The sequence below is a fragment of the Lupinus angustifolius genome, chromosome LG20 (genome assembly GCF_001865875.1).
Source record: "Lupinus angustifolius cultivar Tanjil chromosome LG20, LupAngTanjil_v1.0, whole genome shotgun sequence".
Classification (NCBI taxonomy): domain Eukaryota; kingdom Viridiplantae; phylum Streptophyta; class Magnoliopsida; order Fabales; family Fabaceae; genus Lupinus; species Lupinus angustifolius.
In genome coordinates this window covers 7575681-7592435 of record NC_032028.1, presented here as the reverse complement: position 1 = coordinate 7592435, position 16755 = coordinate 7575681, and the positions used below count along the sequence as shown (strand labels likewise).

Sequence of the window (16755 nt, the reverse complement as noted above, 5' to 3'; positions counted from 1 at the left end):
ACGGATTTGGAGAATTTTGAGGAGCGTCAAAATGCTTATATTGACAACCATTACCAATCTTAGAGGAATTATGTTCAGACCATTGCTGACTCACAAACCAGAAGGTTGTGTGCTGAGTTCAACAAGATGAGTACCCTCATCAAGGGTGGTGGTAGCTCGATGATTCCTGACAACGAAAACCCTCCATCTCATCCCTAGTTAGGAGGCCTTAGAGCTTTAGTTTTATCCTTCCTAGCTAATGGACATTGTTGTTCCTTGTTCCCTCTTGAGAACTTATCTTTTATTTTGTGCTTTTGCTTTCATATGGATTGTAATAACTCTAAATCTTCTGCTGAATTACTACTTTTAAAATTTGACATTGCTTTATAATGATTTCAAATTATCTTGATCGTGCTTGAATGGTAATTATGTTGCAAATAATATACTCTTTTGTTTTAATGGATTTTGATAATGTTTGGTGTATGTGTCAATATTGAATGCTTATGCCTACTGCTAACTGCTCAAAAATGTAAAATGCTTAATCATTCCATGCTTAATTTGAGTAAACATAGCCTTTCATGCCATTAAAACTGCTTTGTTGCTGTTTGCTGTCCATTTAATCAATTAAGTCCTGTTGTTAATCGATTAAATGTTGTATAAATGTGCATTTGTTCAATCTTCTTACAACTGGTTGATTGATTAATCACCCAAAATTAATTGATTAATTATAGTCTGTCATAACACTAATAACTCTTCTGACTAGAATTGAATACTTGTATCTCTTTGATAATGTCAAAAAGGGGATAAAGGTTGCTTGTTGTGATACATATATTTTGCAGGTTGTGTAATAACTTTTGCAGGTTGTTGTATATAGCTTCCGTAATATAATTGCTTACCTAAGAGGGAGCAAAGGCGCTTCAACTTTGAATCTTTGAAAAAAACTTTGAATCTTTGAAAAACAACCATTAACAACCATTATGCAAACTCATCGTCAAGCTAGTTCATCAAACGTTTTGAACAATTTTGATGTGGTGTTTGTCATCATCAAAAATGGGGAGATTGAAAGTGCAAAGTGTCAAGGATAGCACTAGCAATGCTTTGCCTATGTTTTGATGAAGACAATGTTCTATTAAAGCTTGAAGATGGCTTAATAATCAACATGCCTAGTGCTCATTTGATCATATCTAGACTAGGATATAAATAAAGTCATTATTCTAAGTAGTCTGGGATGTGTGCCGTAGTAAGTGAATATAGGTGAGGTGAACCTAGGTGCAAGTCTCTCAAGCCATCGTAATTGTGATATCATATCCATGAGACATATTATCTTGTTAATTGTATGTTCATGCATTAATCATACATGTTATATGTGCATATTAGGCATAATATAATTGCTAGAACATGTATAGAAGTTGTGCATAACATATGAGAAGTTCACCTTTTGAACCATGTATTTTAATAAGCTAGTTAATCGATTTACGTGGCGACTTAATTGATTAACTCAACTGTTTTTCTATTAAATTAGTGTTTCTATTACAACTGTTTTGTGTTTCATTTTGTTGCACTGGTTAATCGATTAACGGGTAGCCTTAATCGATTAACATGTCTGTTATTTTTTATAACTAATTTCTGTTTTAACCGTTTAACTGTTTGCAACGAGTCCATCTGTAAAAATTGCCTATTATAAATAGAGGCAACTTCCAGAAAACTGTAGCATTGCATTCATTGTATATGATTGATTTTAGAGAGCATATTTCATTTTGTATTCTGTTTTTGCAAGAGAGTTGCATGTGTGAGAAGAGAGTTATCATGCTTATTTGATTTCTGTTTTGCATTATTTGTAAAGATTGCTAGAGAGATATATTGATTCTTGTTTTTGATTAACTCATATGTTCTTGATGGCTTGAGTGATTAGTGAGTGAGTTAGTCTTAAGGTCTTTTACTTGTAATATTTCCAGCATTATTGTGCTTATAATACCTTGTTGTTTTAATATGTTTTCTGTGTATTTTGGATTGATCTCTTGGTGTCGTACCACCATATAGATTGGGATTCTTCACTGAGACTAGGAGGTCTTGAATTGAGAACAAGAATCTTGGTTGGGGCTGTTTCGCGAGAAAGGTTTTCTCAGGCGATAGGTAGAGTCAAACCAAGGGTTTAGGTGTTCTAGATTTCAAGAAAGAAGCGTCCTATGTTTTGTAATTTGAATCGGTGTGTATGATCATACGTATATTCAATATTGTGAAGAAGAAAATATCCCAAGATTAGAAAGGGAGGCTTGAATGTAGTTTGCAGTGGACCGTAAACGAACCACGATAAAAATCCACTTTTGCACACTGTTATCTCCTTAAATCTTCTTTACTTTTCTTGCTGCTTCAATTTGAATTTATAGCTGATATTTTGCATAATTCTTCACTACTATATGCTTATTAATAGTGCTTAAAAATATCTGCTTTATCTCTGTTCAATTGATTTTAACTAACTGTGCAATTTGCCTCTCTGATCATTTTGTTCTGTGTATGTTTTAATCGATTAACTGGGCTGTTTCCAGAATTGGGTTTTGGTGCAAGAAGTGGTGATTGATAAATGCTACACCTTTTCAACCCCCTTCTAGGTGTTCCTAGGCCACTGATACCTAACATGTTAGAGGAACTAAATGGTAGGTTAGAAATATGGAACAAAATTTAGAAGCACATAGGTTCCATATAAGTCGAAGTAAGACGAAGTATATGAAGTGTAAGTTAGAAAGAGCCAAACAAACTCTACTATAGATGTAAAGATTGAGGATCATATCATACCATAACTCACTAGGTTTAGGTATATTGGGTCAATCAAACAAGACGAAGATAAAATTGATGGATATCTGAACATTAGGATTTAAGTTGATTGAACGAAATGACAGTGTATTTCAGGTGTCACTTGTGATAAAGAGGTACAAATCAAAGTTAAGGGACAGTTTTACCGCATAATTATAACACCTACAATGTTACATGGTATTAAATAATGGATAATAAAACGTCAACAAAAGAATATACTACATGTTGTAGAGATAAAAATGTTATGTTGGATGAGTGAACATATAAATAATATGAATGCATAAAAGAGAAAGTTGGTACTATACCAAAATTGACATTTAACAACGTCCATTTAACAACACTTGTGTGTTGTTCACTGTTAAATGTAAGGCGAAAAGAAATAAACAATGCTCGGTGATGTAAGCGCTGTTAAATATGATAGGTGAATATACATTCAACAACGTTTGCTTCAATGACTGTTGTCAAAGTCATACATTCACACATTTAATAACGCTTATTTCATCGAACATTGTTTATTTCTTTTCGCCTTACATTTAACAGTGCTCGCTTCAGTGAGCATTGTTAAAAGTCACACATTTAACAACCATTGCGTCAATGAGCGCTGTTAAAAGTTATACATTCGACAATGCTTGCTTCAGTAAGTGCTGTTAAAAGTCATATATTCATACATGTAACCGTACTTGGTTTAATGACATTATATAAGCCATACGTTTAACAGTACTTGATTTTCTGACACTGTATGTAACGCCCTGAAAATTACTTCATAAAATAATATAATTAATCTCTTGGAAAAATGGGTAATTTTTTTTGTGTGTAACATATGAACCACAAAATTATTTTCCTTGAATCCATTCCTTTTCAAGACTTCACATTTTTATAAACTGCAGAAAGTAAATAACTGATACATAATAATAATTGAAAAGGGACAATAAAAGGCAAAATACTAGTGCAAAATACAAGGAAAAATCTAATCATCACCTAAACTGAAATTATACAACATAGAATAAGCAATTCATCACTTCAAAAGTACCCTACACAGATATCCTAACCCCAAAAAGCAAAACAGAAAAGGAAATGACTCCTAACGACTAGCTCCAATATCAATAGGGGCACTAGAACCCTCGCTCAGATCCTCCTCCATCTCACAGTCAAAGGAGAGATTTACCACTTCGATGAAGTCCTCTATGCAGTTCAACTTCACGCAATCATCCTCAGTTTCCAGCACCTCCTCAACTTCCATCTCCTCCATCATGTCATAGGCTGAATTATGCGACCTAATCCATATTCCCGCACCAGCGTGCAGTTCTGGCATGGTCTACCTAGCGGCTCTCTTAGACGATGGAGAAAAAATCATATCATTCCAACTCCTTCGCCTCATAGATGGCCCGACAACAACTGCTCCACAAGGAGTCACATACTGGGTAGATGATACGGTAGCGGTCGGCCTCCGGTCTAGCAGAGTGAAGGAAGCCTCTAAGTCTGCATGATGGGATGGGAAGCGCATCGTGGAGCCATGACACACCATCTCCAGCTCCAAGGCGCAAGCGCTTGTGCAGGTGTAGCGATTTTTGTCAATCTCAATGCTCCCTCCTGGGACGTCGAGAATCGTTAGCTCTGAATCCTCGCTGATCGGTCCATCTGGAGGCGAACATATATAAAAAACAAGCAGAAAGAAAATGAAGTAAGACATCTAATGAATATTTTTCATCGACAGTATGGAATTATAGAAAATATCACATTTAGACATAACACACATAAATACATTCTATATTATCACATACATAAATGCAAATGATGAATGATGTGGTAACTCAGATTATAAGGACCAAAATCCACAAGTTGAATGTATGAATGCTATGTTTATGTCATCCATCTTTACACCAATATCCTCCCAATAAACTATTCGGAAATAACCGAGAGTATAGGTCCCATAACAAGCTAATTTGAACGCACCAACTTATTCCTTGCAAGGATATATGATCGATCTGTTCCAAAGGAACTGTCCATTTCAGGACAGTGTCGTATCAAACACTTTCTAGGCATCCCTCTCTTCAATCTTGATTGCAAAGAAGGGTTGTTAGAGATCGTCTAGTTTGCACTGTGAGAGCTGTCCGATCCAACATAATACCTCATCCAAGAATACAGGGGACTCGTCTCACATACACTCTCCCTCAAGGCTTTGCTGATGCATCACCGTCATCACCGACCGTCTCAACATCTATGGGCTCGTTCGTCTCCCGTAATTTTCCTCTCCACTACTTCATTATTCACAATGAGTATTGTAACACATTGAAAATCCTATGTATTTTATTAAATATTTATTTTAACAAAAAAATAATTTTAGAAATTAGTCGGTAATGATTTAGGCTAAGCCGTAGTTAAGTGTTAGTCTTTTTTGTGAATTCCTATTTTGTGATAAATTTTCATAATTGTTTGTGTCGGAAAGTTTTTGGACTGTTGTTGGGTCCAAATTTGCCCGAATTCGGCCCAATAATGTGTTTTTGAGTTTCGTAGCTCGAAATCAAATTCTGATTGTGCCATTGGCTTCGAAATGTTATTTTGAGTCAAGATAGACATCAATTTTGTCCATGACACATTTCTAAATATTTTTCACTTCGTATTCTATGTTCAAAATTCTAACCGTAAACCGAAATTGGAAGATTTTTAATATCCAGCCGAGTCTTAGCCGACAATACTGATAAGTGCCTAAAATACGTAACTTTCATATACTTTTTATAACACTTATCCTATGCAAAAGTGTGAAAACCAACTTAATTCAACACTTTTTAGATAAATTTTGCATTATTGGATCATATAATTTTTTATCACCTCTTGTCAAAGTTTCCCTTGAATTTTGTAGGAAATTGATTAAATTAGAAGAAAGCCAAGAATGCATGCCAAATCAAAAGCCAAAAGTCCAAAGAAAAAAGCTCAAAACAAACAAGCTAAGTACAACATGTTGTGTGTGCTTAAGCTTGTCACGAAAAAGATGACTTAGGCTTGAAGAAATAATGTCCAAAAGTGCATAGTAACCAACTAAAATCAACTCAAAAATCATGGAACAAAGGTTTCTTCAGCATGAAGAAAGGTTGGTTTCTTCACCATGAAGAAACCAACCAGCCAAGCTTGGATCTACCTAAGCTAAGCGACCAAGACCAAACTCATCTATAAAGAAAGGTTGGTTCCTTCACCATGAAGGAACCAAGCAGCTAGGCGTGGGTCAAGAACAAGCTGGGCGACCAGACGGGTCAGAAACCTTGCCATGAAGAAAGCTTGGCCAACTCATCAAGCAAGTTGCCTATTCTTTACTTGAAGGCCAATCATATGACCTCATGCATGACATATGTTTTGAACAAGCAAGTAGGAGGTGTCATTATGCATGTAACATAGCTCACAATAGGCTGTCCAAGCTAGCTGCCCAAGATGGGACAAGCTGTTGACCCACTAGCTTGGAACAGTTAGCCAAGCGGCCATGAAGTCCAGAATGCCTATAAAAGGCACATTCTTTTCTTCACTTAAAACACATTGCACATAGTTGTATATTCTTTGTAATCTCTTCTCCTTTCTTTCATTTTCGGTTCTTCTCATTTGAGAGTGTTTTTAGGTTATTCTTAGGCCTTTAGTTCATAGAAATTCAAAGGGAATGAAGTTCACAAATGAGGTGAAAAAACATGATTTTGTAATCTCATTTGGAATCAAAAGCATCTCATCCTTAGATAGATGGCTCATGCTCATGCTCCTACATATTTCTTTTCTTCATTTGTATCATCTTTTGAATCCAATACATTCAAGTTATTACTTTTGGTTAAGTTTTGATTCTTTATGAAGTTCTTAATGTGGTTTTAGCTTGATCACCTTAAACTTAATTTAAAGATCCAAAATGCTTCTTCTTAAAGTGTTGACAAGTGAACTAAAAAGTATAACCTACACCTTAGTTCACTTGCCACATCAAGCATTTATTTTAAGCAACTTATGTTCAAGGCTAAATGATGTTAATGGAGCTTGAAGTAGGGTGTGTCAACCTACTCCGACGAGTGGCACTTAACTATTATTTATTTAGTGTATTATATAAGGTTTGAAAATCATCTTATCATTCTAGGATACTAGATGAAGGATTTAGAAATGGTGTGTGGAAATAACTGAAAGTAAAACAGATAACTTGTAATGTTTTCAAAATTATTTGAGTCAATAAATAATTCCATCTTTTAAATCAATTTTACCCTCTTGAATTTGTAAATAGTTAGTTCTTTAATTTTTCATGTTTCTTAGTTCATAAAATCACAAAAAACAACATTAATTGTTACTTTATTACAATTGATAAAATATATAAAGTATGAGTACATTTCTATTAGGCAATTCCTTGTGGTTCGACATAACCCTATACTAGACTACAAATGAATCTTGAAAGAGATGTAAATGTAAAATATTAAAGTATTAACTTATAAATTTTATTTGTTGACAAAGAAAGAAACCTTGAATCAAAGTGCAATTTAATTCATAAATTGTATCTTTGTGAAAAGGAAAACTACACGGTTATAATGAGTAATCTAACTACTAACATTTATTTTCTGTCATTTACTTTCTGCGAATAACATTTATTTTCTGTCATTTACATTTCTGCGACTAACATTTATTTATTGCTTTATTCTTTATACCAACCTTTCGAAAGAAGTGGTACAGTTAACTTATAACTTTATTGCTTTATTTATTTGTTCATTACCAAAGTAGGTTAGTTAATAAAGAAAAACAAAAATTAATATCACTCGTTATCACTTGTGTTAAATTTCTAAGTTCATACCATTATACAGGCGTTGAAATTTATTCTAACAAAGACGAGATGATATGAAATTGTTAATAATTCAATAAAGCTAAGTTTTTTATTAAATGAACATTGTTGAAACCATTATACCGACATTGAAATTTATTCCAACAAACCCGAGATGACGAGCAAATAATCGACCTGTCATTAAATAAAATAATAAGAAACTTGATGCCTAAAAATAAAGCAAGCATTAGAAAAACAATCTTTCAACAAATACCCAGGCATGATTTAATCGCAAATGTTTCGCCGAAGATGTCATTTCACTTTCACGAGTGAACTCTGCTTGTCAAGCACGCAAAAATACTCATCTTTTACACAAAACCCCTTAAACCCTTCATCTACCCATCACATCATTATTATTTGAAAACCTTTGGTTTGCCCTCCTTAAATCAGATTCATTACTTGAAAAGAGCCCCTATCACTTGGAGAACCCTTGACATTTCATTTCTCTCTTCTTCATTCTGATTTTCTGAAGAACTCCAAGGTAAGTTCTTACTCTTTCATTTTTAATCCCTTCAAATCTATTCGTTAGTTGTTTACGAAATTTTAGTATGATGTTTATACGCATGTTACGAACATTTTCAACAGTAGAATTTTTTTAATAACTCTTGTTTTACTCATGAACTCGAAAAATGAGTTTTCGTGAATTTAGAAATTGTTATTTTGAAATCATGAAATATTGTTGTTCATGGGGCTGTTTTAGTGTTTGAATATATGCATGTTTTTTATGTTGATGAAAGATGATCATTTTGAAATAAAAGAATGTTTTAATTCGAAATGTCATTTTGAACATGAGATCAACCCTTGTAAAAAAGGTGTTGAAATGATCATGAACACGATGAGAATCATGAACGAGACTTTCGAGGATAAAGGATGGTTCAAGAATTTGAATCTTGGACTGGATGGATGAAAGTCTCGGATGTTCTTGGAATAGATTAAAATAATGTTTGTACCTTAAGTTAACAGAGAAATGATTTAACTCGCACATCAGTGATTGAATTTTCTGTATTTAGTTTCGAGGCGTTCGAAGTCGGACAACCTACACATTCATGTAAAGGAGATCAACTGCGCTACAACCCAAGGCGAGGGAGAATACATTGTGACATAATGATGTCCGAATACGACACCCAAATCTCCCAACTACCTCAAAAGTTGGGAGCTATATTTGTTTTTATTTAGAATCCCGTACTTAACCAAATGATTGCATGCCTGGATTAAGTACGGATAATTCCTTAAGTTGTATGCCCTGGGATAGATTAAAATATCAAGTATTGTGGTAGTTATCCATGGAGGAACACCACTCGAGAATCTAAAACGCGTAGGGATAAAACACAATGGAGATTTTCGATCTGGTGGCCCAAAAGGGCGAGGAAGTAGTCCAGGCTACTGAACCCCCTCGCATAGGCGAGGCTCCCTCACTTGGGTGAGGAAGAAACAGTAGCCTTGGTCCCCAATTGTCGCCTGAGTGATCCAGCCTCGCTTGAGCGAGTGGTTCTCGTCTGAGCGAGGGCCAGACAGGCGTTTCGCCTGTTCTGGGCAATTCTGGTCGCCCGAGCGACAGTCCCTTGCTTGGGCGAGACCCAGAGGGTGGTTTTGACTAGTTGTTGGTGGATTTTTTGCTTGAGCGACAGTTCCCTTGCTTGAACGAAAGCTAGGCAGGTAATTGCCTCTGTTTTGATGAAACCGTTACTTGAGCAACAGTCTTTCGCTTGGGCGAGAGACAAACAATGTCTTTTATTGCTTTTGATGAGTTGATTGCTTAATTTCGCGCCCCAATTTTTGGCTGCACGACTTTGCGCTTTTTGGATTTTAATATCTAGGTTCGGGAGTCAGTTACAAGGTAGGGAAGATATTAACACCGTACTTGTTCGCATTAAGTGGTACTCTTCATTAATATATATGACTTTATTATTATTGTTATTTTTATTAAATTGTCCCATTAATTAATTATTAAAAAGAAAAAATATTTATTTTTATTATTGTGCCTGACAGGATTGACTCTAGTTCTACATATCCCTATTAAGGGAATCAAGACTTATGTAATTCTTTAGATAGAAAAATGTTGGTTGGTTGAGCATTTTTAATTAATGAAAATATATTTCTAGTAAAAAATGTTTATTTTGCATGTTTACTCATTGGTGGCAAAAAAAATTTATTTGATTACTTTTTTGTCATTTATTTATTTAAGAAAATAAAATTTAATCAATTTTGAGATTAATCGATTGAAAAGAAGTAGCATAGCACGACCTTTTGAAGATCATTTGAGAATAAAGAGGCCTCTAGGTCGACTTTCTCTTCATCTTTGTTAAAAATTATTATCCATAAATAAAATTATTTTTTATTTTTTTATTAAAAATTATTCAGTATTTTTCTTGTTGTCACAAAAAAATATAACATAATTTTTTATTGGTGAAATTTAATTATTGTTACCTCAAAAAAGGAATTAGATTGCCTTTACAATAAAAATATTGAAAAAATTTAAACTTGGATGGGTTTTGATCCAACGCGGAAGGGATAAGTGCACCCGTACACGTGTCGCTCAATTATTGGTGGAAGATGACCTAAGAATGTTCGATGTGATGTGGGCGTTTCCTAGGCATTGGATATGCAGGCTCACTATGATTGTGATGCAACCGCCTACAAGGAAATACTCCCAATGAGGCTATGATTGGCTAAGGACGTGAGCACACGTTTCACGTAGACCCGCTTGCGTGTCGCAAGTCCACTGGACAGAAGATGAGGATGCACAACGGAAAAATGGGCGTGTCTGTGCAGGATAATACACTGGGCAATGATGTTTTGTCCAGTGTGCACGCGCATACGTGTGTTAGCGTGCACTGCTTGCGTGTCATGAGATGATTGGTTATTATGGTGGTCAACGATGGCTCCTATGATGAAGACTGGTCAAACGGTGCTTGGGATGGGTGTACGCGGATTATCCTGCTCTCACATGCACTGGATCACACGATTCTCTTATTGGTTTTTCTCTCTCCTACTTTTTTTTTTTGCTTTTCTTCTCTCTCACTTTCGCAAAACAATTTCTCAGCAGTATTTGTTTTTGGAACCCCCTTAATCCTTCACAAGCCCACCTATTTATAACAAAAATTATCTAACCTAATCCTCTAAAATTTTGTTAACTGAAAAATAATTTTGTTAGCCCATTACCCTCACTTTTGTGGGATCTAAACCACCCACCAAGTCTGATTTGACTTGGTGGTTTTTTATTTTTTTTTTATTTTTGAAAATCTAATTTAAAACCTAATTAAATATATTTTAATTACTTTTTATATTATATAAATTCTGGAAAAAAAACATGAATAATGATATCTAAATATGTTTTAATTTTTAAAATTATATTTTTTGAAAAATAAAATATGAAAAATTATTATTTTTTATTTGGAATTTAAAAAGGATATTTAGAATATGTCACTTATGTTATTTATTTCATAAATTCGGATTTAATTATAAAGATTAATAATAAAATCTTTTTAATTATTTTTTATTTATAAAATTCGAAAAAATAAACATAAAATAATAAAAGATTATTTTTATTCCCTTTTTTCAGAAAAATGAAGATAGGCATTTTGGGGTCCATTTTAATTTAATTCAGGGCTTATAGAAGCCCAAATGTTTTTGTTTAAAATCTTTTGACGGAAAAAATTGTATAGGTTTCCAGGCCCATTTTTATTATCTTTTTACAAACTTATTTTTTGGAAAATAAGTTATTTTATCTTTAACTTTTGTTAACCTTATCATATAGATGTAGGAACCTTAATCTGATCAATTTAATTATCTCTGAATTTTTTGTTAACCTAATTAATTAGATATAGGAACTTTAATATGTTTACTTTAATTAACCATTTTTTTATAATTCGATTTATTTAATAGCTTTGGGATTTTTCTGGGTCGGACAAAAAGTAGGTATTCACAATTGCCTCTCTTTACTTGTTGCATACCTGATATCAAGCCAACTGAAGTTTGAGAGGTATCATAGTGATTAACAAGTAAATAAATGAACGCTATTTTGTGAACGCTCAGAAAAAGTCCTTGAGAAGATTTGATGAAGCAGATCGATGCTCTATTGGTGGACTAAGGGATTTGTTAAGGCAATTCCTACGCTTGTCATGATTCAGGGATTTGCTCAGGCACCCATGCTGTCAAAGCGATTCAGGGATTTGCTGAGGCATCCATGCTGTCAAAACTATTCAGGGATTTGCTAAGGCAATCGTGCTGCCAAAACAATTGTTTTTTGTGATGCTAGATAACTGAGTAGGTGGTCCTAGGGTGATTTCCTAAGCAACTAAGATGTCAAAAATGCACAATTTGGATGCACGACTGTAATGTTTTCTGTAAAATGGTTATATATGATGGTTGGTTTGTGAAGCATGAGGCTTATGTCGGTGTTTGTGTATAGATATGATTATGCTTTGGATGATATGGTTATGCATGCTTGTTTATGTTTATTGGAAGGCCTTGTGATGCTTCCACAATACCCCTTAACATTATACATGCTGAAACTTGGTAAGAGATATGGGTTTTGCTTTTGTCGAGGTTCGTGTTTGTGTCCCCTTTCACGCCCTTTCTGGTACAATGCATCAGGATGGACTAAACAACTTTGATCAATCTCTTTGTAAAGTATATTTTTTGTTTATTGGGAAATGATTTGCATACTAAAAGACACAGAGATATATAAAAAAAACCAAATTTATTCGTTTTCCTTTAGCTTTCCGAAAATGAAAGTCATACAAGCTTGTCTTAAGCCAAGATCCTAACCCAAACCTTACAACTAATTTCGAAATTTCCCCAGCTTGGGTAAATATTTTTCAAAAAAAATCTGCCCCAGTTTCTAGTCTTACTACTAATTCCTCTGAAGAAGATTGATGCTACTTGGTGGATTTTTCAAACCATTCACAATTTGCCCCAGTTTCTAACTCTGACGTTGACTTCTTCCAAGAAGATTGTGGTACTTGGTATATTTTCTTAAACCAACCAAAATTCTACCCCAGTTTCTAGCGATGTTTAGATTTCTGAGTCGTTATATATCATGTTTTGAGGGACACTTCCTTTTCTTTTTGTGTCCCTAATTTTTGCTTAAGTCGCCCTTTTGGGTTTTCCACTTAACGAGCTCTTGCAATTATTTATTATTATTATTTATTTATGTGAGGATCGCAATATGCAGAAGTTTTGAAAAAGATACGCACAAACTTATTTGAAGTCAGTTTATTTTGTACCCTAGTGTGTACCTCAGACATTCGACTCTTAACAAGGACTTTTAGAGTTTGTAACGTGGCTTGGCTAGTAGTTGAGAAAGAATAGATATATGACTCAAATAATGTATTTCCCATCCCATCTTTCTCCATAATCTCCATAATCCTATTTCTAATCCTTCTATAGAGTCTAACTTTGGGTAGGATGCTTATCTTTACTGTCTTCGGGAAGTAAAGAATTTATCTTTTGAGTTTTTGTTTATATGTCCCCTAACATTTTCCTAAGAGTTTATTGAAATTCCTAGCAGGCTTTTATCTTTGTAGTATCATCCTTTCTTTTGGACTCTATGAAGGTTTATTGGAAAACTACTCTTTCCCCAGGTTCACAGTATTCTTAAAGGTGTTTCTTTGTGGAATGAACTTCTTTCATATCGTCTTGGCTCAAAGGGGTGACTAGGGATATCTTCTTAGTGTATTGGAATATCAAGAACGCCTTGTGTCATCAAGGTGACCTGTCCGAGGTCTACACCATATGAGTTTTATTTACATCATTCTCCCTCGTGCAAAATGGTAAATAAAAATACTATGATCGATGCATGAAATGTTTTGTTTGTTTTTTTTTCCTTTTTTCTTTTTGGAAGTACCCTATAGGCATAATACTTCTTCATTTCATCTAAATTTATGGTGAGATGCAGATCTTCCCCACCCATGTCTGTTGGGATTAGGGCTCCACCAGAAAAAGCTTTCTTGACTACATATGGTCCCTAATAATTTGGAGCCTACTTTCCTCGGGTGTCCCTCTGGATTGGCAAGATCTTCTTTAGCATCAAATCTCCTTCCCTGAACTAGCGTGGCTAAACCTTCTTCGCATAATCCTTTCATCATTCTCTTCTGATACAACGGTCCATGAAAAATTGCAGCTAGCCTTCGACCATGTATCATATTCAATTGATATTATCTAGCTTGAACCCATTCAGACTCCTTCAGACTTACCTCTGCTAAGACCCTTAGGGTGGGATCTCTACTTCAAGTGGAAGAACAACCTCCATGCCATAAACTAGGGAGTATGGAGTAGCCCCCGCAGAAGTGCGGATTGAAGTATGATAACCACGTAGGGTGAATGATAGAATTTCGTGCCAGTCCGTGTAAGTCACAACCATCTTGTGAACTATCTTTTTGATGTTCTTATTGGCTGCTTCTGCGATTCCATTCATTTTTTATCTATATAGTGAGGATGTGTGATGTTTTATTTTGAATTTTTCACACATCTCGATCATCATCTTGTTGTCCAGGTTGGTCGCATTATCAGTGATGATATGATCTGGTAACCTATATCGACATACCAAATCCATTTTTATGAACCTGAGGACTACCTTTCGGGTCACACTAGCATAAGAGTTTGCCTTCACCCACTTGGTGAAGTAATCTATAGCGACTAGGATAAATCGATGTCCATTAGAGGCTTTCAGTTCTATGGGTCCAATGATATCCATTCCCAACATAGAAAATGGCCAAGGTAACGTTTAAGACATTCAAGGGATTCGGAGGTGTGTTGATGTTATCATCAAATATCTGGCATTTGTGGCATTTCTTCACATGGTTGTAGTAGTCGGTCTCCATTGTCAACCAGAAATAAGCCGCTCTCATGATTTTCTTGGCCATAGCATGTCCATTTGCATAGGTTCCAAAAGTTCCCTCATGCACTTCTTCCACCATTTTGGAGCTTCTTTGGCTTCTAGACATCGAAGAAGTGCCATATTATGATTCCTTTTGTAAACGAAATCCTCGCTCAAAAAAAAGCTTGTGGCTAGTCTTATGAGTGCTCTTTTATCGTTTTCTGAGACATTGGGTAGATAAGCTTGATTTCTTAAGTACTCTCTTATGTCGTGATACCATGGTTGGCCATCAGGTTCTTCTTCGACTATGGTACAATAAGCGGGTTCAATATTGTCTTTTATCTGAAAAAGTAGTAAGTTATCTCCACCAACATGGTACATTGAAGACAAGGTTGCCGATGTTTCAACCAACCTATTATCTTCTCTAGGGATGTGATAGAAATCTACTTGGTCGAACTGGTTATCCAACTTCGGGATGTAGTCTCATTTTATCTGATGGATTACTATAGTAGAATCCCCAAATACTTCTAGGATCTTGGCTTTTGAGTGAATAGCAGCCTTTAGTCCCAAAAGGCATGCTTCGTCCATTCTTACTCCATGTCCAATCGAAACATAGTCTAGCAATAAAAGGAAGGAACTTCCCAGTTGGAGACACCAAGACAACACCTACTCCATGTCCAAATGCATTGGAGGCCCCATCAAAGATTAAGGTCCATTTTTCTCCTTCTCTCGATTCATCGATATGACCATGATATTTTCATCTGGAAAATCATACCTCAAATGCCCCAATTTATCTAAGGGTTGGTTGGCCAAGTAGTCAGCAATAACACTCCTTTTTATTGCTTTTTGTGTCACATAGGCGATATCATACTCAAATAACAACACCTGCCATTTAGCAATACATACTGTCAGTATGGGATTTTCGAAAATATACTCGATAGGATCCATTTTTGATACCAACCAAGTGGTGTGACTCAACATGTACTATCTTAGCCGGCGAGAGGCCCAAACTAACGCGCAACAAGTCCGTTCTAACTAGGAGTATTTTATCTCGCAAGCTGTGAGTTTCTCGCTCAGGTAGTATATGGTTTGCTCTTTTCTTCCACCCTCATCATGTTGCCCCAAGACACAACCTATTGATTCATTGAGTACAGTAAGGTATAGAATCAAGGGTCACCCTAGAACTAGAGGCATCAATACCAGAGGTTCTGTCAAGTACTGCTTTATCTTTTCAAATGTTGACTGATAGTCATCATCCCACTTCACCGCGTGATTCTTCCTTATGAGCTTGAATATAGGTTCACATGTGGCCGTCAATTGGGAGATGAACCTCGAGATGTAATTCAATCTTCCCAAGAATCCTCTGACTTCCTTTTCTATTCGAGGTGCTGGCATTTCGATTATGGCTATCACCTTTTCTAGATCCACCTCGATGCCCTTCTGGCTGACTATGAAACCCAATACTCAACCTGATTTCACTCCAAAGATACACTTGGTTGGATACAACTTAAGATGATATTTCTGCAGTCTCCCAAACAAACGCCTCAAGTTGTTTATACGTTTTCCTTATGTTTTGGATTTACAGATAATATCATCCATGTAGATCTCTATCTCCTTGTGCATCATGTCATGGAAAAGAGTTACCATGGCTCTTTGATATGTAGCCATAGCATTCTTTAATCCAAACGACATGACTTGGTAGCAAAAGGTAGCTCATGGGGTAATAAACGTGGTTTTGTTTACGTCTTATGGCGCCATTTTGATCTGATGATACCCCGAATATCCATCCATGAATGAGAAAAGGGCATGGTTAGCGATGCTATCAACCAAAACATCTATATGTGGCACCGAAAAGTCATCCTTCGGGCTATCTTTGTTGAGGTCCCTATAGTCAACACATATTCTCAACTTCCCTCCCTTCTTTGGCACAACTACCACGTTGGCTACCCAATCTGGATATTCAACAACTTTAACGAACCCATCGGTCAACCATTTTTCTACTTCCTCTTTAACCCTTAAGGAGATCTCTAGCTTGATTCTTTGCAATTTTTGCTTCACTGGTCTAGAGTTGTGCATTAGCGGTAGTTTGTGCTCCACTATACTTCGATCTAGTCCTGACATCTCTTTATATGACCAAGCAAAGATGTCCTTGAATTTGTGTAGGAGTTGAGCTAGTCGTTCTCGTTCCTTATCATCCATTATGGTTCCCACCTTCACCTCTTTCTTATCTTCTTCGGATCCTAGATTGACAAGCTCGACGGGCTCTTGGTGTGGCTGAATTTCTCTAGCTTCTTGCTCTACCAATCTGAGCAGTTCGGGG

General features: G+C 35.6%; 1 protein-coding gene across 1 annotated transcript; it reads right to left on the bottom strand.

Moving 5' to 3' along the window:
- On the bottom strand, nt 15141–16082 carry LOC109335450 (uncharacterized mitochondrial protein AtMg00860-like). Its single transcript, XM_019571582.1, has 3 exons — nt 16019–16082; nt 15636–15883; nt 15141–15320 (listed from the first exon to the last, which is right to left on the bottom strand). Exons 1-3 carry the CDS (start codon nt 16080–16082, stop codon nt 15141–15143), a joined length of 492 nt encoding a protein of 163 aa, XP_019427127.1.